A 27,986-nucleotide genomic window follows, 5' to 3' on the forward strand; every position below is an offset into this window, starting at 1 on the left:
TTACCTGGTCTAGCAGACCAGGCTACCCGCCTTTGCGGGTCACCCCACCCTTAGGCCGGAGACTTAGGGCCCATTTCTTGAACGTCCCAGTAACCTTTCGGGCCCGAAATCAAATAGGATCATATTAGTTATGTGGGCAACCAAGCTCGGTACAGGTTCATCGAGCGCGACATGTCAACCGAGCTCAAAAGTTGTGGGAAATGATAACGTAAGATTGTTGTGGCATTTCTGTATCAAAAACGTTCATGACATTCAAAGTCGAACAGCCTATAGTACCTTGTTGAATTTTATGACAAAAGAGAGAAAGTGTGTGCCTCATCAAAAACCGCTCGCCTACGATAATGCCAACATCCCACTCATTGGCAATAACAGTCACTTTTAATTAACTTTCTGGGTAAAACTTCAAAACATTCCACATCTACACGATAAGTCATCTAGGGAGCCGCACGAATTTGGATTTATCTGACATTCTTATTCAGTCAATTCCACGCAGGGTTAAAGCTACAAACACGGCCACAATTATACATTACCCATACTAAAGTATGATTGGCTTGTGTTTGCAATAGCGTAATTTGTAATCGTAATTTTTGTTGTTTTTTTTTGTCGTAAAGGCGGCGGTTTGTAATTTGTTTACCTACGGAGTACTTAGGAGTTCTTAAGAACTCGTTGAACGTGTCCGTACGTTCCAGATCGAATTGTAACTTGGAAGTTTCGGTTTTTAAGGGAAGGGGAAAACCGGAGTACACGGAGAAAAACCTTTCGGAGCAAGGGTCGGAAATACGAACAACAAACTCAAGACAACCCACATATGGCGTCGACGCTGGGATTCTAACCCAGGCCACATTGGTTGGTGGCGACTGCTCTCACCACTGCGCCGCCCTTGCTCCCCAAGCGTAGCGGTAAATTAGCTTAAATTGGTTCACTATTAGGCTCGCAGACCAAAGAGGCTCATCATTTGGATAAATCTTTAATGTTATTGTTGTTTATTCTTTGTATTGATGGATTCAGTTTACCTTCCTCAGCTATTTTAAATTCCCCTAAACTGAGGTATACAGTAGCACTGAACATGCACATTACGTCTGAAACTTATAAATAACTTACGAGAGGAAATAGGCTATTTGCATGATGATGTCATTTACTACTTCGACCAGAATCCTTCAGGGTTTTGCTTTCTTCGGCAAATTAGGGCTTTTGTTATTTAAACCTCGCTAGGATTTCCAAATTCAACGAAAAGTGTTCTGTTCGTAGTAGTAAAATAACGCCATCTTGCAAATGCCCTCCCTGATTACTACCGCGAAGTTGAAAAGGTTGGTGTATTTTCTAATACTTATTAGGGTCAAGTTTGTTAAAGACTTAAGGGCTGTCCACACTTGATGCGTGGGAACCAGTATCTGGGTACTGCCACAAAATGGTATTGTGCCGTCACAGCTTGAGTACCCGATAAGTGACTATGTATGGATTTTTGAAAACGTTATCGCAAAATGGATCTTTTAAGAGTGCAACCATTGCTTTTTTTCTCTTCTCCTCCTTTCCTTCTCCTCGCTCTTTCTTTTTCTCCTTTCCTTTTCCTTCGTTACTGTGATTTTGGAGCTTCTTGGGCTTAACAAACCTACCGTGTGACGCTTTTTCACTCAAATGACTGCAAATTTCGTTAGGCTGGTTTTCAAAAAATCGGTTAGACATACAGATCGTTACTCCATTTCGCACTGTCAGACGCTTGTTTGAGACATCAACTTAACAGCGAGTACAAAACTGTGGGCTACGCCGGAACTTACAAAAATTAGGTGCACACAGAGACCCTTTGCTTACTTTTGTGCGCGAATACAAGGTCTCTTCTCGGGCACCGGTACTATGCCCGAATTTCAGCGTGTGTGCTTGAAAAAAGGACGTGTTCACATTAGTACCCAGCGAGAAGTGTAAGCGCTTCCTTATTGTGCATTCGAGGGAAGCTATATGAGAAACACTAAACATTGCTTCGCCCAAAAATTGAATTCACTGAATTTTGGCTTACAGTGCAAAACCCCAGATATATATTTTCAGGTACTTAGAAGTTTGTGAGATACTGAGAAAATCGAAAGGTACAATAAATATACGATTTTCTGTAATATTTAGGACTTTTTCTGGTGTTTTCCCTTTATTCAAACGAACCCGCAATCAAACTATCCAGTGCTGAAAATTTCCGGTAATGTATCCCAGAATTACAATGGATGCTAGTTTTAAAAAAGTAGAACACTGTTTATTATACTCGGGGCAATATCAATCACATTCCCCGTCACAACAAGCACTTTAGTCGCAGCTCTGGTTAAAAAAAAAACACGTTACAATTCAATATCCTGAGATATAGAGATATTCTCCGAACTTCCGAGATATTTAGAAAATTTCACGATATATTTACAATTTTTTTTAGTGTGTTTAATGTTTGAGAATTGACGCGACCTGCGTTTCGTTCCAATTCTTCGCCCGGCTTTTTTTTTCTTCCACTCGTTAACCTTGTCATTCACTTCGACTAACTAGCCTGGAATAGCAGAGCCGTAGCTAGCGGGGGCAGCTACCTCCTCCCCCCTCCCCCCGGACCTGTTAAGCCAGACATATCAAGTCCGTGGATGGAGTGGTTATAGTGACTTGCAATTGTTTGCCATTTTCATATTCGAAATCGATTTTTCGGAGACATATCTCATGACAAGTGCTGAAAATAGCGTTTAGGAGCCTCCAAATTTGAAAATGTTCCGGGGGAAGATACCCCCACAACCCCTGCCTTCGGCACTCACGCGCGATAATGTCCCCCCGCCCCCCGCCCCGTTAACTAGCTATGCTAGCTACGGCCCTGAATAGGTTTTGTAAACTGTTTCAATAAAGATTGAATGTATTCTTTGTAAATAATTAATTTTGATTATTTTTGAGGTACGAGTGGTACTCTTAGAATCCCACTGATGTTTCAATAATTTAACCTTGATATTTGGCAAATTTTAAGCTACATCTCTTCCTATGACAATAACAGTAGTATTCGCTGTTGTCACGTTTCTAACTCCAGCAAGAAATCTTCTGTCGTTGGCGAGCTTCCCATTAGTCCGTGATGATCTGACATGATCTGTTTGGCCTGATAGGATTCGCGTTTGATAACAGTGTCCAGTCCTCCAGGAATATCGGGAACCAGCATGTCAATCAGGGTGGATACAAAGAATATAAAATGCTGAAAAGTCGAGAAAGTATGGTTAATCTTTTCATCAACAACCGTAAGTACCGTGGATATGTACATGAGATCTCTACCATACTGCGCCAAGAAATGGTTACTTCGGTATAAGCATTGCAGTGAAATTTGACAGCTCCTCGGCCTCCTTAAAAATAATAACCACGCTGCACACTCGGTCATTATTCTTAAAAAGGCCTTGAAGTTCAGGCATTTTCCTATATTTAGCTGGCGACGTAAATCTTGAAAGTTAAGTGTCGTGCATCTGTAACGAAGTAACTGATATACTCACCTCAAAAATGATAACAAATGCAAGTTTTAGAGTCAACAAATGCCAATAAAATTTGCTCAATGAACCGTCTGGTTCTCGAAAGTCTATAAATCTGTAAAGAGAGAAAAAAGAGGGACAATCAGTTTATTTAATACGAAGATACTCCATCCCCTTAATGCACACTCTTTCTTTGATAAAGCGCTTTTTACCGAAGAGGTGCCCCCGGCCCCCCTCAAAATATTCGTAATCATACCATCCATATATATGAGCACTCGTTTCATATACTTTATACTTACCTTAATTATATCGGCTAAAACGTAAAAACTGAGGAGTAAATCCGGGGTAAAGATAGCAAAGATTTGCGTCCTAAGTTACAACCCTGTGGTTTTTTGGTATGCGAATGCCGCATTTACCATCTTTGCCCCACAAGCTCCCACATTTACTCTTCAGTTTTGCACATCAGTTTTTGCGACATTTTTGCTAGGCTAATGGTTTTTGAACCTGCAAATTGAACGTTTCGTTTGTCACTGCACCGTACCTGCAAGGCTCCGAGGTAGCGTTTGGTGGGGCCCAGGCGAGTGAAAAGTTAGTGAACCCTTTGAGAGAGCCATCAGGCGATATCGTCCCACGGTAGAGCAACTTGGGTAGAAACTGCGAGGTGAAAGCTATAAGAAACGCCTGTCAAATGTAAAAACACCGAAGATTAAATATATGTTTTACTAATTAATTTTATCACAACAGCGTATCCTTTTAACAATTCACTGTCTCAAGGATCTCGTAGTGCTAGTCTTCCAATTCTGTGAAGCTGCGTGTCTATACTGTGGGAGGGAGGTGTTGTGCAGCCGAGAGCTTCGAGCCTTGATCCTTTTTTTTGGAAAAAAATAATCTTTCATTTCGCAAACTATGTCTCAGACGAGAGACCGTTTTCCATGACCCTGCTTTCGCATACAGAACTAAGCATTTTCTGTATTAATATAGTACTACTTACTCAGATAATACTTACGTTACTTATGACAGCAATCTTTGCCACTGCACTTAATATACCGAACCAGATTCCAATGTCCTGTGCACGATGAGCCACAGGTCTCCTAAGGTCGCACACCATCTTATCTGAGTCGATTCGGATCTCAAAGATGTTGTTAGCAAGGGCGAAGAAAGGAGCCAGGGGGAATGCAGCTACAAAGATGGTGATGAAACCGAACTGAATCACTGCAAAGAATAAGAAAAGAGGTTGCTTTAACTCGCGGTTGCCCCTGAATGATACAAGTGCGTCGACATAATTTCCTTGAAGTACAACCATTTCCGTCGGTACCCTAGTGAAATTTCGCTCTTACCTGAGCAATTAGCACTCCCTTCCTCCTCCTCCCCCTCCCCCCCCCCCCCACTTGTACGTAAGATTGTGACGCCGAAGGTTAACGGTTTTTTCAGAAAAGCTTCGGCCTGGTCTAGGCACGTTTCACCTGGAAAAAGGTCCATTGTTTGATTTTGATGGGCAAATTTAGGTCGGTACAAAAAACCATTTCTTGATACGGGCTAATTTTACTTTATTATTATTATTATTATTATCATTATTCGTTAGCAAAGTTACGAGATAGTCTACTATAATAATATTGTTGACAATATTTTTAAGATTTTGTTCTCAAAGCAAAATGTTAACTCATGACGTCACAATGGATCAGCATTCAACTCCGCTTAAAACGTTCTTTCGAAAAAATTATCCAAAAAGTAGAAATTAAAAACTTTAAAAGTTATTAATAGTATGATTGACGTCATTTGGTGTCATCGTATAGACAAATTTGATTGGCTAAATTATCCACCTTTACCGGCCAAGTTTTGTAGAGAAAGGGTAAAACCCAGGAACGTTACTGTAAATGGGACGTTTCGATGACCAATTTTTTGCAGCTGTCTTAGTTTCAATCTTTGGTGCTTCTTACATTCGCTCTCTTCAATAATTAAACCGAACCGAAAATGGCAATTTTAGAATGAGTTAGTAACCTGCATACAACTGTACCATCATGCAATGACTAAGTCGCCCTTTCTGGCCGCCATGGATTTTCATTAAGTCTGTAGTAACCACCCCGTGATCAAGTATCGTGTTTAGCATTTGTCACAGTTTGGCACATACTAACTCCTTGAAAAAAACTTCCATATAGCAAGAAATTATTTTTTAAACCCATCGACAACTGACAAACTCACCGTGGTCTTGTTGGGGTGGGAGGTCAAATGTTGAACCCTTTAGGGAGTTTACACTGACTCATAAAATGCAACGTACCCATTTCTAGATATTCTCCAAACAAGCCTTCGTTTTCCAGCAAATCGTAATCGAGCTCCCATCGCGGCTTGACATCATTGCCAGTCATTCCCATTTTTCTCTTCTTCATGTACTTCTTTATTTCACTATATAAAACACAAAGATAATGAAAAAAAGAAAATTAAAATTATGAACATTCCTGCAATAAAAGCCTTCCTTAGAAATCAAAAATTTGTTTTTTTTTAGTCAGTCATAGCCTGCAAATACAGCCGTTTCTCCTTTCTCCTCGTCGCTAAGGACGTTTCGCCAGGAGGAACGTCTGCGACTCAACGACAGAAATTCCATACTAATGATATAAAATCTGTCTGGAATCTGGTCAGGAGCTCTGATTGGTCGACGTATTAGGTATATTGTTTTAACGATTGTTTACAAATGACAGACAAAAGACAAAAGGCCACAAAGTTCAAATGTAAACGTGATGAATCTATTACAAAACAGTCAGTATTCTTAGAATATATTCTTCTTTCGAAATTCTTCTTTCGAGTTTTGCTGGAGCTCTTTCGCAAAGGATCACAAAACTTTACCATAATCGACCAAGAGAAACATAAAATCAAACAAATTTACATCGAAAACCTCACGACTACCGGATTTATTATGTAAACATTGATTTACGTCATCAGTATGGAATTTCTGTCGCTGAGTCGCAGACGCTCCTCCTGGCGGCGAGCGGCTAGGAGAAACGGCTGTATTCGCAGGCTAAGTCAGTCATGTCTCTTCTTCAAATTGAAACCAATAAAACTCTTTTACATTACAGATTTTGAAAAGCGCACTATGCCTTTGCCTTTCAACCAATTACACTCCGATTTAGTAAACCAACCATTACTTGACACCTTTTTAGACAAAATGATCAATTCCTGCTGCTTTATCCAAGACCAAATTAAACCGTTAAGTAGCGGTTCAGATAAGATATAAAGAAGCAAACGTCGGAATGCAAAAAGCGCTAACTTAACGATTGTCTCTACTACACCTCTGATTTGTTTAAACACCCCTTGTCCCCTTAATCCCTCGTTTTCTAACCAACTTCTTTATGACAAAATCTCGTCTGAGTCTAAGTAACACAGAAATCCTATGTGAAGAACATGTAAAATTGTAAACTTTTCTTGGCTATTGTTTTGTGACTCTTATGATTGATCGACATCTTTTAACACAAAAAGCACCCTTTAAAAATGGAGTTTAAATTACAGCATATTTTGTTAACTGTCTTTTTGTAGGTTTATGTATTCTCTGTGTGAAAATGAAAAGATTTTATGTGAGGAAAGAGTATTGCGCCATAATAGAAGAAATTGTTTCCTGTTTTACCCGGATCATTACTTAATAGAGAGATTAAGATTCACGTTTACGCCTAACGGCAAACGGGAATTTGTACCACGTGACCAAGTTTTTCCCTTAATTGTCGTTAACTGTTTATCACTTCAACAAAAAAATAAGTAGTTTGACGCCAGTTTTAAACATAAGAATTGTTCTGGACAGTTTTCATCTGCTAATTTTCTATTCTGAGAAATTCTCAACTTGAATCTGACGTTTGCCGTTTGGCGTAAACGTGAATCTTAAACTCCCTATTGTCTAGACAGTGACTTGAGTTTTCACGATATTTTGAACACACAAGCCGTCGATCCCTCCTTGTATGTTATTTTCAATTGCGTTCTTCATATTTTGATTCATTTGGTTTTAAATGATCGATCCCTGTCCTATGCTCGTTTATAACGTGGTAAACTATGACTTACGGCACAAGAACTTCTTGCACGTTGCCAATGACTTGTTTGCCAATCATTATAATGGCGAGCTGCTGAGCGAGCTCCATGAGACAACCGCCGGGGCTGCACTGTAGAACAAATAAACAAACAAAAACAATTGTGACCTAACAGCGGCTGCTTTCGATGATGACCTTATCGGAATCACAACAAGATTCTGGGAAGCTATCAACCTACTTCACCCTTGACTCAACGTTACCACCACCAGGCTGCCACTCAGGGCAGCCCAGTACTAATCCAATGCGGCTCTCTCATTGGCTACTTAGCGAGAACAATAGAGCTTTTTTCAGAAAATTATGTCACATAATTGTATGCGTCATTGACTATTTCACACTAGAATGGAACTTTACTGTTATTTAATGGCTATACTCACGCTGACGTCACCTATTGATATTAATGTGCCAAGCGCAAGCAGAAGCGCATAAGTTTTTGTAACAAAACATTCCTTTTGTTTCTTTCGAAACAAATTTGAATAACAAAAACAATGTTTGAAAACAGTGATGTACCCTATAGTCAGTCCAGTTTTGGGCCGCTCTTCTTCGGCTGACTATGTTTGCGCGTAACGTTGTTATGTGCCCTAATGTATGAAGTAAAGTTGATTTTAAGGAAACCCCTTTCGACAGCAGCTATTGCTGTGAGGATAAGAGAGGACCTCCAACTTTCCAAGGTTCACGCCGCATCGATCTCAGCGAAGCAAAACGGACCAGTCAGAGAGCCACATTGAAACTGTGTTGGTCAACTGCTCACTTAGGGCAAAATGTTGGTTTACGGGAGGGGTAGTTGGGGAGCTGATCTACCATAAAATTTAGAGTTGGTAGAGTTGACTCTTCCCTGCTAGCAAAGGTCTCTCGCGGCCAGAGAGGAAGGAGAGGAAAGAGAGGGACCTATGCAGTCTTCCCAATAAGTAAGGCACTGTGCCTGAGCTATAAGATATGAGACTTTAATAAAGTTCATTATTATTATTATTTATTATTATTATTATTATTATTACACCGTCCCCCGACGCGTTCTTTCATGCACGTAGCCGCCGACCACATGTGTGGTCGAAACTTCTGGTTTTCAAAACCGGTTTCGTTTAATGTGGAAAGTGCGTGCCCTGTTAAGACTGCCCGCTGGGATTTCTGAACCCACAGTTGTTATCGCACAAACCGGTTCTGAAGCTGTGTCGCACGTGACTAAAACGTTACTGGTTGTTAAGGAAAAGCCAGTAAATGCGCATCGGGGGCCGGCAGAGGTCTGTCTCTTTCCTATCATTTTTCCCTCGAAGTGAGAGACCTTTACTAGCAGGGAAGAGTTTACTCTTACGTTATTTTAGTAATCTCCCCTGTCCATCCATACCTTTATAGAGCCTTTACACTCACGTCGCCAGTGAGCAGCTATGCAAATTTATTGAAACAAAAGGAAATTTTTTTTGAAGAAAAGAGTTCAACTCCCAAAGGAATGATTTGGGACAGCAACATGGTGGATGTGACGTCATGTGAAAATGATCTATAACGCGAGTTTACCATTTCTTACTAATCATCACTGATCGCAGATTGGCTTACCTCTTCTGATCTGAGACCAAGAAACTTGGAATAATGGCCTGGATACCCGGTAAACCTGCGTGAGAAAAATAAGGAAGTCAACATAGGATATGAGTTACACAATGGAACTGATTTTTGACAGTCTTTGTTTTTGTTTCCAGATTTGTATTCATTTAATAGCAATTCGTATATTTGTGACTGATCAAGCGCGAAACCAACTTCCTTCAAAATACGAGACCAATGTCTAGATGTCTCGATAGAAAAAGCTTGGTCAGTAATAGACTTTTCTACCATACGATAAATAGAATACTTAGATTGTTTTCTTTAGGGGGCAAGCAGCCAATTTCTAGCTGCTGGGAGAATCTGCCCGCTCTGGTAGCCAATAAGCCTCCCACGCAGACGTTCTAAGGCGTTCTTCACGTAATCGTTCGTCCCCCAGGAATGATTGCGTGACATTTATCATAAGAGGAATGCGTAGCCAATCAGATCAAAGCATTGTTACTTCATTTTGTGTAATCTCGCGGACAACACCTCTCCCCTCCCCCTCCAATAAAAGTGATGTCATTGCCTTCATGTATGCAATTTTTTCCCCCTCATCTTATAATAAGGTATTGTTGCAGAATACGATAACAGCCAGCATTCAACTTACTTTCCCTTGAAGAAGGCGATATAGAAGATTGACGCAAAGAAATTCATAAACTGAAACACGAATACTTTGAACGTCAAGTTGTCCTCATATTCCGTTTGTGTTCGATGCATTTCTGTAACAAAAGTAATTTTATACTGAAGATTAGGGCTATAAAAGTGATACCATTTGTGCAAGTGGAAGCTCCTTTATCATGCATTTGGTCAGTGCACTTAGCAATGACATTAATCAATAGATGGCTAAGATTTTTGTGATATCCATTGAATCGAAGTTCCTGACTGCGTGCATTTCTTTGGTACAGACAAGCCGTGATCGAGACAATAAACGTCGTGTACGAGCTCACGAAAAGAACTCAGGAGATACTGTTCGCTGATTGGGCACAATAATGCAAAGCTTTTTTATGCCCGATCAGGTGACAGCATTTGCTTGACCGTTTGTAAATGGTCCGGCAAGACTCGGTACCCAGGGGCTTTTCCGCCCATGCTTGAAAAGCTTCGTCGCGCCTTTTCTCCCCGCCCGACGGACTGCCCCTGTGTCTCTGAGGATGGTGTGTAATACGTTAGTATGTTGCTGTTGGAAATCATGTTCTCCGCGGGGCAACCTGCAGATAATTCAATTATCTGCAAGCAGATAAATCTTAATAGTTGCAATGTGCGCTGATTTCCAATGAGAAGACAGATAATGAGTGTAATGTGTGACAATAATTAAAACAAAATACACCAATAAAACGTTCTCAGTTATGGTTCATAGGTATTAACTCACCCCAATGATTTAGCACATAAGCCAGTTTTTCGTACACCTTGAAGAAAGAAAGACAAAAGTTCTCAATTAGGTCATCTCTTTGATGTTCTTACTAAACAGGGAGACATCATTATCCTGTTCGCCGTACAAAGGAATCTTTCAGTGTCCTACATTTCATCAATTTTGTTCTAACTTCATCACTTCTGTTCTTAATCACATCTATTTCGTTTTAAATCGTATTACTTTTAATTACTGCTCCATGTTACGCTCTAAACGACATCATTTTTCTGTTTTGTGTACAAAATTAAGTGTAAAAGGATTTCTACGAACGATTACTGGATCAATAAGATAAATATTGCTGCTGACCACTGCACCGAGGGCGAAAGTGATAAATGAACTTGCCATCGTGCTATTTTGGTCTTAAATCATACTTGTGATTTCAAATTGAATTCAAAGCGTTCAGCGCGCTTATTCAATTTTAAACTCACCTGTACGATTTCATACCAAAGTGCTCTTAGCTTATTGCACATACCACTTATAAATTAACAGTATTTAACCATAAATTTACTAAAGTTAATTTCGTGTGTAACGCAAACTTCTCATACCTTGCTTAGAATCATAATAATGATAAGATTCATGATTGATCCCGTAATAGACACAATATTGGCAGCATACTGTTGAAATTGTGGGTTCTTGTATAAAGGATGAATAACTAACAGTTTGTAAACAATGACTCCCACCATGAACAGCACCACAAGGGAAACCTATGAAATGCAAGAGATGCAAAGATGACAGTCAGCCCAGGACAAAAATGATCAATAAGCTAGTTTGGAATGATTAAAATTCATACTTAAAACCGCGGCTGAGGGATTGAGCATGCTTGGAGACCCAGGGTTCGGGTCATTCGGGTCGGAGAAATCCGTCTCTAAACCCTAACCCTAACCCGACCCGACAGATCGCTTTCACATGACGTCACGGCGGCGGCATATTTGTGTACAAAACAATGACTCGGCGGTCATGTTTGTGTAAAAACAAAACTCCTGTGGGAATTGAACTCTTTTCACATGTAAAAACTTTTTTTTATTCCAAGCAATTTTCAAAGCAGCTGACCACGTGACTGAAAACGAGCTATTGACTGCCCCTGGGTCTCCGAGGATGGGGATCAGATTGAGATTCACAGATTAATAATATATTGTTGTTTTGTTATTACACTCAGCCACGAAGTCAGAAATGAATTTTGATAATTTGAAACTGGGTTATGTTAACGTCAAATTGTAGATGCATGGATGCTGTTGAAAACCCGAACCCTTCTTGATTGAATTGTAGATCTGGATGTCTTGTTAAGGTTAATTAGCACGGGAAAACAGTTGTGTTTGGGAAAGAGTTTTTGAAGAGTTCGAATAAAAAGAATGGCATTTTTCTGAAATATACGTGTCTGGAAGTTTGAAAAAGTCGTACTCAATCAGTTCTCGATCTCAAGTCTTGAGAAAATTTATGCTCAACAGTGACAAAGTGAAAAAAAAAAATTTAAAAAATGCTGTACCATGAGCCCAATTATGGCAATTCCTGAAACCATCCTCGGAAATCGCTTTTCTGGTGGAAAATGTGGCTCTAGTAAACCCGTTACAGGGTTCCGTTCTACAGCTGGGGCCAATGCCGCGAAGGTGGGTCGGGGTCTTTCCTGAAAAGAAAACAGAATATCAAGAATGTTATATACCTTACTTAGCTGTGCCTTGATTTCGGCACGAGCGTTGCTATCGTTATCAGGAGTAGGAGGCGTAACACAAGTCACCAAAGTACTGATGTATAGATTTAGCCAAGGCAAAAAGCGAAGCTCTCGTGGGATTTTTTAAGATACGTCTTTCTGCAGTAATTCAACTTTTGCCATAAGCAAGAAGTAAACTGAATTCCTCTTAGGTAAATGGACCCGAGCCTGCGATCAATTGAAAATCTGACTGGCAACGGAGATCTTAAAAATTAAAAACACTTCCTCTAAATGAGTTGTACAACTGAGCCCGCGATACAGTCATGTTTCACTGGTCAGCGGAAATGTTTTTTGACAGATGTCAATTGCATGACCATAACATGGCTGTCCAGGATCAAGTTTAACAAATATTGTAAATTCCTCCAAGCAAGTAAGTGTGGCATTTCATTTTCAGTCACATGAATGGAGGGGACGTTTGTACGTACGTACTACTGTACGGACGGACGGACGGACGTAGGGACGGACAATTTTACCACAACCAAAATTTCTTAGATGCATAGTTAACCAAATTTTTCACCACGCGCGAAAGCTCCGCTATCATTTCTAAAGACTCCTTTAAGCCATAAACCCGCCAATTTATGTTCTAACCTTAAGAAACCTGATACAAATCTGAGCGATGAACTGTATGTGCACAAAAACACAAAGCCAAAATATCGGTAAGTGATTATGTCTAGCAGTGATCATCACTAGTTGATCTCAAGGCAGCGCTTTGCTGTTAAATTCAAGCTTTGTCCTGTTGCCCACCTCACTTTAATGAAGCCATTTAAACCTCTCATCTCTTCTTCTTCGAAACCAAGTACATCCCATTGATAAGCGAGAGTTATTTCTTTTCTTTTCCAGTACTCAAGGAAAAACACGGCTGTTGACAAAGCACGCGACAGAATAAACGTTTGTATTCAAACAACAAGAGTATCCAGCAACCTAACCTGGTTATGAGAACATTATAAAGAGACTGTCCAAATGACTTCGTTGATGCACTTACCCCAAAAAGACACAAACACAGCATATCCGACAGTAGCTGGATTGTCAAATAAATACGATGTCTGAAAAAGATGACAAACTATTAGCAGAAAGCCAGTAAAACAAACGAAACATTTCCTCTTTGCCATCACCCAACAAGCTGAATGGTAGAGTGCGGTGATTTGCTTGAAACTTGTAAGTCATGATTAATTACTAGAGGAAAACATTACTAGGTAATATAGTAGTAATTAAAATAAGAAGGAAAAAGTTAATTGAGAGAAAAAAGAAGCGTCTTAGGTAAATTTTGCTCTCCGTCCTTTTCTGCCGAAAAATGTCAAATGTTAGCTATAGAATTATTGGTTGATGATGATTTACGTGGCCGACGCAACGATTATAAAATTTTTCGTATATCTATCTTAATTTAGCCCGTCGAGTCACAACAGAGAAATTTCTAAGGCAACAGCTTGCTTATTATTGTTAGCTTCTCAGTTTATTACCCCGTCCTCGACCTTCAGTGAGTTGAGATGTTAAGTTCATGCCTAGTCCCTCGGCCTCATTTTTCCATGCGGCCTATGCGTTTCGGGTCACGTGGTCCGAAACTAATTGACCCATGTCAAAGCGTTCTCTCTGCCCTCTAAATTTTTTTTCACGAGATTGTAAGATAATTCATTTGGTAGTATATATGAAATTTACTAGTACAGTCAGACGTTTCCCGGAAGAAACACCTTTTCCGAACCTTTAACTTGTAATTTGGGATCGCCACTGGGGAAGAAATGAAATGATCTATGAAAACACAGTAAAAGAAATAGCGATAGCAACAGGGAGTAGAACGAACCCGATGTTGCCTTTACAGCTGTGCTTATGCGATACTCACCCTAGCTCGGCTACAACTTGTTTTCAGGTCCCAAACTTTACATCCCAAGTTTTCCTCGCAAAGCGGACACATGACGAAAGTCCAATTTTTTGAGCTGCAGATCTCCAGCCTGGTAAATTTAACATGTTAATCTCCTTAAATAGTTCAATTTTTGTATGCGCTATAAGTGTAACTGAAGTCAAGATCGCGGTAAGTCAACCTCCATATTGCCCGCGTAGAAATGTTACTGTAACTGCGCAACAAAAAGCTAAGATCAAAAAAGTGCAATGTCACGATCCGCCTTAATCTGGAGATTAAGGTTGGACTTAAACACAATACAAAGTTGATTCTGACCAAGGGTCATCCTAAAAAATTGTAAATTTTAAAAAAATTGTTTTGAAAATTGTAATTTTCTTACCCACGGAGCACTAAGCAGTTCATATGAACTCGTTGAAACGTGTCCGTGCGTTCCAGATCCAATCGGAATTTGGAAGTGTTGGTTTTTGAGGAGAGGGGAAAACCGGAGTACCCGGAGAAAAACCTCTCGGAGGAAGGGAGAGAGCCAGCAACAAACTCAACCCACATATGGCGTCGACGCCAGGATTCGAACCCGGGCCACATTGGTGGGAGGCGGAGCGCTCTCACCACTACACCACCCTTGCTCCCTCCTGCTTGCCGACTGCTTGCGGAGCCAACTTTTTGTATTTTATGTAAACGTTTTTTAATGAAATGTATAAAAACCTAACTCGCCAAAAACGATCAGTGCCTGGTTTGTAAAAGGGACAAAAAGATGTGGATCAATTAAGGTTTCTGAGAAACTGTCCACCTACCCCTCCCCTAGGCTAACGTTAACACTTACTTCTCACTTAGGGCAATATGTTGGCTTGGGGGGGGGGGGGGGGTAGGTGGTCAGTTTCCCAGAAACATAAATTGACCAAAAGATTTGATACTCACGCTGTATTCTCTTCTGAATCTAAGGTCAGGTAGCCATAAAGGAAAACAAGGAGTCCAACAATAGACGGCATTATTAACCAGGCAGTGTATTGTCCTAGGGATTATCAGTTAGCAATCAGTAGGATTTATATGTGGACGGGAGATCTTGCATGACGCAAGAAGGTAAAAGCTGAAATGCAATAAGCTAATAAAGTGCCGTTTATTTACAACTGGCCTCTGCGGGGCTCTCGGTCGAGCGGAAAAAGCGATCGAGAGAGCAGTGAATTAGCGAACGAGCGAAAAACAGCGGGAAGAGAGAAGTCGGGAGAACCTGTAAGCATCTTTTTAAAAACCTCAATCCGCTCACTACCCCGCCCACTAGCTGAGAAACCGTTTTTCGCGTCAAAATGTCAAAGATTGCGGGGTAGAAGGGTTTCGCATGCTCGATATGTTTGATAGACTCTACGCGCGCAAAGCCTAATGATTGACGTAAGTGTTTGAAGTAAACTGTCACAATTGACCAATCATAGGGTATGCCAGGTTAGAGGCCGATATACCAGAATGCGGTATTGAAAACAATCCTTACACTCTCCACCATTTCATATTTCCCCAGCCCTCACGTGGTTTTCGTGCAACTTTTCTCGATCCGCTCTACCCACTATCTTGGGATCCGGAACAGGCTAGTTTACAAGCAATGTTTAATACAAATAATCCACATAGAAGAAAACAGGATTTTAAAAAATACTTCAAATGGTAGGTGGTAAATTTAACACTGACACAAACAAATCAATATCAGGTGTCTGTAACTAAAGTATCCGTTTTGGTTACACTATCATGCTAAGGTAAATCCTATCTATCGACACCACGTACCTAGCCAACCAAAGTAGATTCCAATCTTCTCTCCAAAGTATTCCCTGACGTGATCCAGAGGCTGGTACTTGAGCCACTTCCCCCAACGAGCCCAGTATTCTTTGAGGACCTGATGGAGTATAGAAAAAGACGAAAATTAAGATTCATTAATTGTTATTTAGCCAAAACTCAACTATCAAAGTCTATAATAAAAATGTGGCAGAGATACAACAGAGCCTTAGCGCATTTTAAAGAACTGGGTAGTTTATCGGGCGCTCAAGGATTAAAAGCTGTTACTTAAAGCCCAGTGCAAACGGACGCAACATTGTTGGCCAACCATGTTAGGAGTTACTGCGTCCGTGTGCACGTAACTTAAAGTTTGACCGGTTTCAGACTTTGCCGACAGCGCCCAACAACACACAACAATATAAAACAAGGTGTGCAAACGGACGCAGCACGTAACACCCAACAATGTTGGGAATTGTTGGCCAACAATGTTGCGTCCGTTTGCACGAGACTTTAGAGAGTTTTGCAAAAGTCGGAGCTAGCCGACTGGATGCATGGATCATTTTGAAAATAAAATAGGCTTTTTTAAAGAGTTTTCGCTTAAAAATCCATCAAACTCATACACTTTACTCCGGAATTAACTGAACTGGCCGGACAGTTTTGTAAAAAGTAAAATTTGCATCACGAAGGGAATGGTCTAGCCGGCCAGTTCTGTCAGACAAATGGAAAGCGCTCTATAAGTTGACAGGCCGCATTTAGATATTTTGCCGTTGAAACTTTTCAACGTGTATTGTTAGGAACCGAATCTAGGAATATGTTGCATTGCCTTAACTCTTATCGATCATAACAATGAAACCAAAATGATTAAACTGAGGTGAAACCACGAACCACGAGTTACAGTCCAATTTTTACTATGGTACCCCTCCCACACCCTCTTCCAGGCTCGCTCTTCCCTGTCCTCTTCCACTTTTTTTCCGGTTGTCAAGGACGGGCAGCGGTTACGAAAGATCTCTTTGACATCACACATTAGCTTCTCACATATCGTGCTTTACATGGACCTTAGAAGGATGCAGGAAGGTAGTTGTTGGGCTAATTTCTCTTAAACTTGCCTGTCTTTGATTCAGTCTGTCTTCTTCTGGTCCATGAGGGTTTTTGTTCCAGTCTGACGGTAGTTCGGCAGGACCCTGAGAAAAATATGATTTCAGAAAATTATTCGAAAGATGTACTGAAAAAATTGTATTCTTTGAACAACCACAGGAGCTTGCTTTTGAAAAAGCCATTTCCGAATTCAAAAAATTCCAACTTTCAAAACGAGGCTAACTGCAATATGTAGCCTCGCTTTGAAACCGAGGCTTGCTCAATGACTTATTCACCATCACTGTCCGACAACTGGGCGTAGTTCCTTTTGTTCAACCAAAATAGGCTCAGCTTCTCTCTTAGTAAAAGTTCATAAAAGCTCACCACATGAAGAGGATATGCCGCACAATAGACTCCTTCTTCTACTAATCTGCTGATTCCTAGATAGAACAAAATAAAAACATTGCGTAACTGCTCTATATGAACTTTTTTTTTATGACTCACAACCAACACTATTCGCGAAAAGAAAGCACGCCCAAGCTACCACACCAACTTTGCTGTGCTCTTTCTAGGAACGTGAATCTGAATCCTTGAATAACATGTTGCGTTCTTCTCGAATGTTGCTCGGAGTCAAAGATGGAAGTCATGGTCAGGAACAAAAACTCGTTTAAATTCATGTTATAATATACAACTAGCTTTTCTTACGCATACCGGGACGCTGAAATTAAGGTAACCGATGTTAGGTTCATTCTTGTTAGAGGCTGAATAATCAAGTGAGAGAACTTCAGTTACATGCTAATCCTTTTATCAGTGATATCAGCGTGGTTTATCCCAGTGGTTTACGCGCTATTTTTAAGAACTGGACGAATCCAATGGTCCATGCAATTACCTATTTCTCCTTTATTTCTGCTTCCATATACGGCTGTTTCCAGGATCTCGTTTGCCTGTAGAAGAGTTTCAATGGTCAAATCATCATCAAACTATGATTAAATGATGATAGCAAAAACAGTTATGGGGAACAAAGATGGAGGCAAAATTCCATAAGATGCGGTACTCGGGGAAGATGTCGGCAATGCCAAGAAGGGTGGCGACATGCCGAAGGAGGAAGGTGATATGTGTGGTCGAGGTAAGGCACTGTAAGAGCAGTATCTAATGTGTCATTACCCAAATCTTCTAAACATTTCAAACAAAAATACAAGAATGATATCTGGGTTACGAGGTTTGAGAAGTGGCCTGAGGCAGAGTAGTCTAGAAACAGCGTTGTTTTCACTTGACTTTAGCTTCAGTCGCGAGTTCCGGAACATTAATATTGATACCGTATTTGCTCGAATAACAGCCGTGCGCGATTATTTCTTTTTTCGCATCCAAACTGCGCGATTATTCGAGGGAGGCGATTATGTCAAATGTTGCTCACTGGAAGTCGTGCCCTAAATATTTTGTTTTCTTATCCCATTAAATCAAAAAATTATCACATCAAATAAACTAAACATGGGTTTTTTAAGTGTCCCAAATTTGGTTCCTTGACTTAATATTCAGAGTTTGAATCGTCACTGATCAGTTTTGCTGGATCAGACTCCCCTTCGACTGGACAGGGAGGGGATAAAAGAAAGAGGAGATGACGAGAGGGGTGGAGGGGGGGGGTAGGCGGTTGTTCGAGGGAGGCGATCATTTTAAATATTTCTATCAAAGGGGGTTGATTATTCGAGGGAGGCAATCTGAATCGAGAGACAGCTGTTATTCGAGGAAATACGGTATCTTTAATTATGATGATGACGATGATGATGGCGATGATGATGATGATGATGATGATTAAGTTGGTGATGATCAAGATAGTGACGGAGGCACGAGAGAAGAGTTTAATTATCAAGGCTTACTAAAGTCCTTACCACTCGAGTTCGTTCAGTATCTTTGAAGTAAGTTTCTGGATTATCGCTACCAACAAACCTGGAGATAGGCATAAAATTTGTTAAGAAAGACATTTTTCATTGAGGATTGGCTTGCCGATCATAACTAGAAAAAGACGTTCAGTTCTTACTTGTGTAACTTGTTTGCCTGGAATGTAGCAGTGAAATAATCCGGGGGCTGGTTCGGAACGTCATCTTTGAATATATTCGGGATATGGAATTTTTTCATTATTCTTTCGGACCAGTTTATCCTTTCCTCCGTCCTTTCCTAAAAATATCAAAACAGCAGTTGCAAATCGTTGAATTCTCGCAAGGCCAAATAAGTAGATACAGTGGAACCTTGACTATAACGAAGGGCCAAGGGGCTGGCAAAATGTGCTCGCTATAACAAGTTTCGTTGTATCCAGGTCCTTTTTCATAAATTATATTTTTCTGTTACTTATGTGACGAAATCGTTTGTTATACCGACCACTTCGTTATATAGAAGTTCGTTATCTCGAGGCTTCACTGTAAATTACTCTAAATTCTGAGCTTGTTTTACAGCAAAATAGAGTGTCGCCTACTAAATATCAAACATTTGTCTAGAGTTGAAGAAACAAATTACTACGTTAACATTTAATTGACGAGGTTCATTTTGTAATGATTTACGAGGAATATGTGCTGATGTAACTTGATTTTTGTGTCTTTATAACTTTATCGTGTCACCCCAAGTAAGGGAATCCAAGACAGTCTTGGATTCGGGATTTCACGCCGTGGATTTCAGATTCTAGGTACTGGATTTCAGTCTTAGTCAGTGGAACCTGGATCTGGATTCCAATCGTTAGTGTGATTTCGGATTCTTTGAGCTGTATTGTATATTTCAAGCCCGGGATTCCCGATTCCAAAAGCAAAATTCCCCGAAATCCATGACTTCAGGGAGGGCGTAGCAGGTAGGCTGAGTGGGGGGGAGGGGGGGTGGGGTTAGAGGGCGTTAGCTTCTCCACTTTTCTAAAGAAAATAATGACCTACTAAGAGAACAGCTCCACAGTCTCCCCACTTTAAATCACTAGTCACCTCCGTTACTTGGAAAAATGTTCAACCCTTTTAGTTATATGATACACTGAGGCCTAATTGCTTACAAAAAAGATAATTGTAATCAAGATCTGTATTCTCATGACGAAGGATAATTGAAGGAGTGGAAACTAGCTACTTACTCGACACTACAACTTTGAATTCATAATTGCATTACATTGTACTTGTTAGATTACCTTAAGTGGTCCTTTGAAATTCAACTCTTCTGCATAAAAAAGCATCACTTCCCATGGAACATGGACTTTGATGAAATGGAGGGTTCCGTTCTTCGTGGCTGATTTTTCCTGAAAAGGCAAAAACAACTTCATCAGAAATGAAACACAAACGGTGGCGTTAAACCTTATAAACTTATAAATCAACGGCCCCAAGCTTGTTCGTCAGAAGAAGACTAGTTCGAGCTACCGACTTTAAATACGGAACAATGCATTTTAACTTAAGTCAAAAACCTCAAACCCAGGACAATCGGGTGGGCCCAATCTGACGTTTCCGTTGTAATATTTTCGCGATATGCAGAAAATCATAACTTATTTTCTTTATGACATGTTCTTTAAGGAACTAACCTCTTCAAACTCCAGTTGGGATTTTTGTAGGTTGTTCATGTATTTCCTTCGGAATCGTAATATCTCCTTAGGTGTCTCTTCGTCATTGTTTTCTTCGTAAACTAGCACAAAGTCTAGAACAACATAGTGGCACGCAAAATTATTAATATTCTGAACACCCAGCGTTTGCAGTGGCGCGCCGTCGTTGGCCTTTCTCCTACTCATTTTTTTTATTATTATAATTCAATGAAACGCGATTTCCTCTTTTTTTCACAAAATTAAGCATTAAAATAGCAAAGGCTGTCGTCTTGCTTACCAATTCTTCTTTTCTGATCCCTGAAGAAGCAGCCGGCTTCTCCACTCATATCAACCTCGTCGAAATCGCTCTGAAATAAAGGTCATAAAATTCGTTACCGAAAAAAGAGTTATTCAAATAATTTTTATCGCATTTTTTTTTTTCATCCTTACCAGACTGTAAAATTCTGAATTTTTGAAAAGCTGTTCAGCGTCTTTCTCAATCATCAATGTCACCTTTTCAACAGACCGCTGGACAAGCTGAACGGCGGCGTCTTGAGGAACAGAGCGCACATCAACGCCGTTTATCTGACGGGGAAAATCAACAGAAGAGGGCATTTAGTTAAGAGGTAAAGCAAGAGACATTTAAGGTGATCAGAAAATTTAGTTCTTCCTTTGACCCTCAATGACTCGTTTCAAGATAAAACTGATTTAATTTGAACTCCTTAATTACATACAATCGATGATCCAAAGAGGGCAAAACACGAAAATAAAGACACGAAAAAAAAAAACAAACAAACAAACAAACAAAAATCTGAAACATGTAGCATTGCTATCATAATGGGGAGCAAGGGTGGCGCATTGGTAAGAGCGTCAGAGCATTCGCTTCCCACCAAAGTGGCTTGGGTTCTAATCATGGCGTCGACGTCATATGTGGGTTGAGTTTGTTGCTGGTTTTTTCCCTTGCTCCGAGAGGTTTTTCCTTGGGAACTCCGCTTTTTCCATTTCCTTAAAAACCAACATTTCCAAATTCCAGTTCTATCTGGAACGCACGGACACTTGCTCCGTGGATAAACAAATTACAATTTACAATTTACATTTTCTTATTCTTACCATTTTGGAATAAGTTGTGTTTGGGTTTATTTCTACTGTCGCGTAATTTTTCCGTGCGAACGCACGTAAACGTTACGTGCGTAAATGAAGCAGATGCAATATGTGAAAGACCAAGAGTAAGGGTCTGATTACATGGAGGTGGGGGACCCCAGGCAGGTGCAGTAACCCGCTTTGGTGGGGTAACCCGCCTGTCCATATGATCTCTCATATAAATTTGATCACGTTGGCATGAATGGTGGGGTGCCCGGCGCATGTTACCTCACCTATCTGGGGTCCCCCACCTCCATGTAAACAGGCCCTAAAGTAAAAGTTGAGCAAGTTTTAGCTTTTACGTATACGCTTGATCTTCCATACATTGTCTCAGTTTTATACAAGCAGGGAGAAATTACGCGACACTGGAAATTCACCTTAAATCTATTTCCCTCAGATGTCAAACTCCCTGAAAGGTTAGAGCTGGTTCACACGAGTAAAAAATGATGACAAAGCAAGAAATGGAAAATTCCTCTTCCTGCCGTCGACGCTTACGATGTTCATAAGTGTAAACCGAGACAACGTAAACCCAGGCTAAAGCAGTCCGCCTGACATGTTAGAATGCAGGATGTTCATCCCGTGTGTATATCACTGTGCTTGCACTCGCTTTTTGACCCTTAATTGATATTAGGCAATAAGTAACAGTAGATTTGGAAAATTATGGACTCGCCAAATTTCGATTTCCTCTAAACCAGTCTTTGGGTGCGTTCCTTTGGGATGATCCGGATCAGGATCAGTGATCCGAGATCACTCGGATCAAGGAAGATCAAATGAACCGATGAATCCTTGTCCAGAGTGGATTCATCGGTTCATTTGATCTTCCTTGATCCGAGTGATCTCAGATCGCTGATCCTGATCCGAATCATCCCAAAGGAATGCACCCTTAATAAAGGAAGTTATGTCATTCAAAGTTTAAATTTAAATGGCAAATGAAATCCCCTACTTAGTAAGTTTACTTCTAGCCTTTGATATCAATGTTGTATGTACCTCAAGAAGTCTATCTCCGATCTTGAGCCGACCATCACGGTCAGCAGAACTTCCGGGTTTAATTGAGGTCACAAAGATTCCAGGATGACCACGAAGATAGTTTGCATCACTACCGCCCCGGATGTTGAATCCGAGACCTGAGGCCATAACAAGGGACAACAAAATCATGTATTTATAGCAATATTAATAATAATGTGAACTACTGTAACGCCAATAAATGTAAACAATATAGGTTGCTGTGTCAAGCCGACATGCTCTTTGGACGGGCTCTATCGTATCTTAGGGTAAAGAAGGCATTACACCCCGTGTAATAAAGAGATATTAGTGAACTTGGGCATTAGGACAGCAAAGGAGAGAAAACATAAGAGTGATAGTGTAACTATGTTTTTAAAAGATTTTCGCCAAACTTCTCCTTTCTTGAAACAGAGTCTTTTTGTAAAATACAAGAACAAGGTTATGTTAGTGAAGACAAGCTGGAAAAAAGGCGACTATCGCGACAGGTGAATCTAGAATGTTAGTTTTCCTTACCGTATTCCGGATCTTTGTATAGCTCAATACAATTTTCTTTGCCTCTCTGAGAGTCTACAGCTCCTTCGCGCACAGTTTTCTACGAGAAAATGATAAAATTGTTTTAGTTCTCGTGGAATTCATCAATAGAGATATTCTCAATACCACTTCCCTTTGTAATAAATTTTCGCTACTCACTGTCTCCGACCATGACTTGTGCAGTAATAAAATCAGGACTCGTTCTAAGTTATGGATTTTTGAGGGAAGTATCCTGTGATGTTACCATTCAGCTATAAGCTCACATCCTGTACATATAAATGTTGTTATAAATTGTTAACGACTTTTCTCCCCAAATTTGAGTTTTTTCCTCCCAAACATTTTCTTTCTCCATTGTGACTGAGAGTGAGAGAGTTTAGTTGTAAGTGATACACTGATGGATGGACCTTTTATTCTCACAGGGGGAGAGCCATATCTGAGCTAACAAAGTCTCGTGTACCAAAGATGTATGGCCCCTCCCGCCTAGGTACCTCCCCCCCCCCCCCCGGCAAAAAAAAGGTGAATAGTCCTAGATCGCCCGTGGAACGAGCAATTAAAACAAGAACATACCACGACTTGCTGCAGCGCCTTTTTCTCTACGAGAAGAAGGAGTTTCTTCTTTTTGGATTGAATCAGATCCACAGCACGGTCAACGGTACTGTTCTCTACATTGACTCCATTGATCTGAGGGTCAAATGTAACATTAAGTCAATAACGAGGCAAATGATTCCATGCGTTAAACACCTTATAATTACTTATGTTCAGTATAGACTGGTCTCGACTTTATGTATACCCACTAATTTTCACACTATTCTCAGAAAATAAAGAGCAAAAAACGAAATTATTTGCATAGAGTTGTGGTAAAATTCACATATCCCAGGGTTGGCACTTAAGCATCGTACACTATTGTTTCAGTGAGTGGGAAGAACGTTAGCTTTTTTTTCTTCAAATTAAAAAGAGAAGAAGAGTAATTTTGAATAATGGCCCACTTGGCATGACACTCGAAACCCGAAACACCTCGGGACAGTCCGAAACCTGGCAAAAGGTTATGACGAAATGAAAAGACGAACACAAACCTTACCACTCGTCTCTAAAAAAACGCTTTCTTCGATAAAACAATTTATTATAAGAATATATTTTCTTAGCGTCCGAGGTAAACGAACGCAACTGTCAGCAAATTCATCACAAGTTGTATTTCAATCTCCAGCTAGCTAGTGGCTGAACCAACTCCCATTACCGCAGAAGACAAATGTTTATTTTGAAGCTCAAATCAGCATAGGATTCTCTCCTATAAACAGATCTTATTTACTTGTATTTAAGAGAAAAATAAATTACCTCTAAAATCTTGTCGCCCACGCTCAGTCTGCCGTCCCGTGCGGCCACTCCATCGCCGTTGATTCTTGTGACATAAATACTTGAATCCCCTGGGATATAAGGGCTATCTTTACCTCCCCGGATGTTAAAACCCAGTCCTCTACCTGTAAACGGAAAATAGAATTATGAGATGAGAATATACGTAATAAACATCGTTATGTCTGGCTATGTCCTGATGGACTCGTGTGAAATAGACTCATTTACCACTGATTGAATCGTATTTAACAGTTACCGGCATCTTACAAACGATTTACTGACGGACCCAAGCAAATTAAAACTAACTACGAGAGACTGACTGGACAACCGACAATGGGACAATTGCATGATGATGTAATTTTAAAACAACAACCAGAATCCTTAAGTTCATTGTTTTCTTGTGCAAATTAGGGCTTTTGTTGCTTAAACCCCAGCGAGATTGACAAATTCAAATACAAAAGCAAAAACGAAATGAACTGCTCCAGTTTTTGTCAAATTTTGTCATCTTGAAGGTGGCCGATTTGAATAACAATAAACACTTGTTAAACTGTGATAAAAGACGGATCGAAACGTATCAAGGACATTGGTTTAGAGTCTTCAGAATTGTACCGGCATCTGAAGTGATTCATGACATACAACTTGTCCGTGCAAACGGACGCAACACTGTTGGCCAACGACTGCCAACATCGTTGAATGTCACACTTTGCGTCCGTATGCCCCCCCAGTTGCATGTTGTTGCGTGTTGTTGGGAGTAAGCAAACGGATACAACATTGAACAACTCCCAACATTGTTGGAAATTGTTGCGTCCGCTTGCAAACGGACACGACACTGTTGGCCAACAACTCGCAACATTGTAGGATGCTACATGTTGCGTCTGTTTGCCCCAAAGTTTGAAACCGGTCAAACTCTTATCTACGTGTAAACGGACGCAACAACTCCCAACAATGTTGGCTCAACGATGTTGGGAGTTGTTGCGTCTGTTTGCACGTAACTTAAGATAACTATCACAAAGGTTGTCGAAACGTCAAAAGAGAGTGACTGTCAAAAATTATTCAGGACTACGCTCACCCGAATGATCATGGTTTACTTACTAATTAACTGACTCCTGGTTTCAAAGCTTTAACAGCCTCAGTAATTGTTGGGTAATTATCACAACGGCATGAAAGGAAAACAAAATTAACATGACAGTACCTTTCTTTTCTCGCTGCAAGTCGATTCTCATAACGCCCTGGCTGGCGCTGTCCTCCTCGTTCATCTTCGAAGAAAGAAAATCAAAAAATATTAAGGTGTTTTTCGAATCCTATACATGTTCTAAGTGTGGAACGTATCTTTTTTTATCGTCTCAGTAACAGGTCATTTGATTTTACTGTCTTTTTCTGCAAAATCAGCGCTGTTGTTAACGTTATTAAAGAGGCTGTGACATGGCTGTCTTGTTCTTTGGGTTAATATTGTGTCTTAAATAGCTAAGGAACTTAATGTTAGCAACGAATTTACCTGTAAATGATAAAATCACAGCTTCGTATCAAACAAATATCTCACCCAAAGAATTAACATCAAACAAAAACGTTAGGGAAAAAATCAATGAAGTTTGAAAAACTGTTAAGCTAAGAAGTTTTTAAAATCCACGTTATAATTGCAATCTGATTTAATACTCTTTACGTTTATCCATCCATGCCTTTTTTGTATTTACTGTGTTATTTAAACCTTCTTTTAATGTCTTGAGGCATTATTTTTATGTTTCAGGCAATTTGTTGTCAGTCATTACTTGCATTTTGAAAAAATTGGTGACACAGCTCTTTTTAATCCGCAATGGAATTGGGACATTCAAATACTAAAGGAAACAGCAGCAAATAACGTCATGGTGATAAGAGTCCATTCATTTGTGCAGTACTTTAATTTTTTTTCTGCTGTTAACACTCTAGCTGCTTTAAATGATGCAAGCTCTTTGTTTCTCTTGTCCCGGAGCTAGTCTGGCTTCCAGTAAGGTGTTTAATATGTGTAACGTGATTGACCATTTACAAAGGCTTCAGAACTGCAAAAATTGGTATTCGCTTGCGAGCTAACTAATTGCAGCAACGTATAAAGAAGTATACTGTGAAAAGTTTACACTACCTTCGGGCTTGTTAAAAGCCTAACTCGTCCTTTTTTCGTGTAAGTAGTTTCTCTTCTTTCTTTCCCTTGCTTGTTTTTTCTTCCTTTTTTTTTGAGGGGGAAGGGGCGTTTTTCTCGGTATGCTTAAAATAGACAGTTCGACTACATCCTTCAAAATTGAGTTAAGTTGAGCTTTAGCAAGTAAGATTGCAAAGAAGTAAAATTGCGTAATATGCCGCAAAAATCTGTTTAGTTCAGTGATTACTTTCTTGCCATCGTCACCACTGTTTTACGAAACAAGTTCCGGGCTCCCCTTAGGACTGGACATCAAAAATACTTTGTTGGAAAATTTCAGTTGTTAAGAAAGTAACACCCACTTTGTTTTTAAAGCAATCTGTGTTTGTGACAGTTTTCTCATGTATGATGTACTTCACCTTCAAATTCATTGTTTTTGATAACAGCAGAAATTACCTTCATGGCTTTTTTATGCACCACTAAGGTCAACTTTCCTCCTTTGGATTTCCGTACCATATCCAATACTTCACCGTGTGTGATATTCCGAACGTCAGCACCATTGATCTATGAAAGTCAGAGAATCATTGAACAACATTGTTTCTTATTATGACATGACTTAACTCTACACTGACAAAAAAGTTTCTTTAAAACTAAACGCAATAAATTCTGTCTTAATTAGCCACATCTTAGATTATACTTCAAACGAAATTGACCTTTATGCGCAATAACTAAGATTAACATCCATTCAATTTACCTCGATCCCGCTTAAAAAACCTTAGAAGATTTACTGTCCAAGTAGATAAATTTTCAGAAATTTTCTTAATATAATCTTCATATTCTCTACAAAGAGTGTTCATTTCGTATTTTAATGTGATCAAGAAACAATCAATGGATGTTTTGTAAAGAAAATTTCACAAACCTCCACAATTCTATCTCCAGGCGATAAAAGGCCATTCTTTTCCGCAGCAGCTCCAGGTCTGAGCCGGGTAATGTAGACACAAGGATCACCTTCATGATAAGGCTTATCTCGGCCCCCTTTCACGTTGAAGCCATAACCATCTGTTAAAGATAACAAAAACGCACCCAAGCCCAAATCAGATTCTGCTAGTCGCCTCCATGCAGGTAAGGTAATTTGAGTTCCGGAATCAAGGAATTTTTATTGAGCAATCCGGAATAGTGGGCTTTGAAATCCGGACCTACGAATAAATCCTAATCACCCTAACGACAGGAATCCAGAATTCAAGGACACTCATTTGAGGCTGGGCGATTTTTAACTTTTTCTGCCCTCAAGATGGGCGCTTATTCGAGGTGGGCGCTAAATCGAATAAATACGGTATTTCTTTGCTAAATAACTGCAGAATCTACAGTTGGTTAGCCAGCAGTGTGAGTATATTTGGTTGTTTGTTTTTTGTAGTGGTGTGAGTATTTTGGCGTGTTTTCTGAGTCTTTGGTAT

General features: G+C 40.0%; 1 protein-coding gene across 1 annotated transcript; it reads right to left on the bottom strand.

The window, feature by feature from the left end:
• Window positions 1–1,461: 1,461 nt before the first annotated feature.
• LOC140926888 (anoctamin-7-like) lies at window positions 1,462–27,785 on the bottom strand. The gene is made up of 33 exons (XM_073376569.1): window positions 27,782–27,785; window positions 27,452–27,591; window positions 26,989–27,096; window positions 25,618–25,681; window positions 24,411–24,553; window positions 23,646–23,759; window positions 23,061–23,139; window positions 22,533–22,669; window positions 20,856–20,990; window positions 20,704–20,773; window positions 20,409–20,521; window positions 20,025–20,132; window positions 18,909–19,045; window positions 18,760–18,817; window positions 17,763–17,817; window positions 17,258–17,313; window positions 16,906–16,980; window positions 15,812–15,920; window positions 14,963–15,056; window positions 14,030–14,138; window positions 13,178–13,238; window positions 12,945–13,054; window positions 11,974–12,111; window positions 11,036–11,194; window positions 10,452–10,488; window positions 9,693–9,804; window positions 9,065–9,119; window positions 7,494–7,591; window positions 5,731–5,855; window positions 4,462–4,667; window positions 3,997–4,136; window positions 3,480–3,570; window positions 1,462–3,190 (listed from the first exon to the last, which is right to left on the bottom strand). Exons 1-33 carry the CDS (start codon window positions 27,783–27,785, stop codon window positions 3,014–3,016), a joined length of 3,417 nt encoding a protein of 1,138 aa, XP_073232670.1. The 3' UTR covers window positions 1,462–3,013.
• Window positions 27,786–27,986: the final 201 nt, after the last annotated feature.

Source organism: Porites lutea, chromosome 1 (assembly GCF_958299795.1).
Source record: "Porites lutea chromosome 1, jaPorLute2.1, whole genome shotgun sequence".
Taxonomy (NCBI): Eukaryota; Metazoa; Cnidaria; class Anthozoa; order Scleractinia; family Poritidae; genus Porites; species Porites lutea.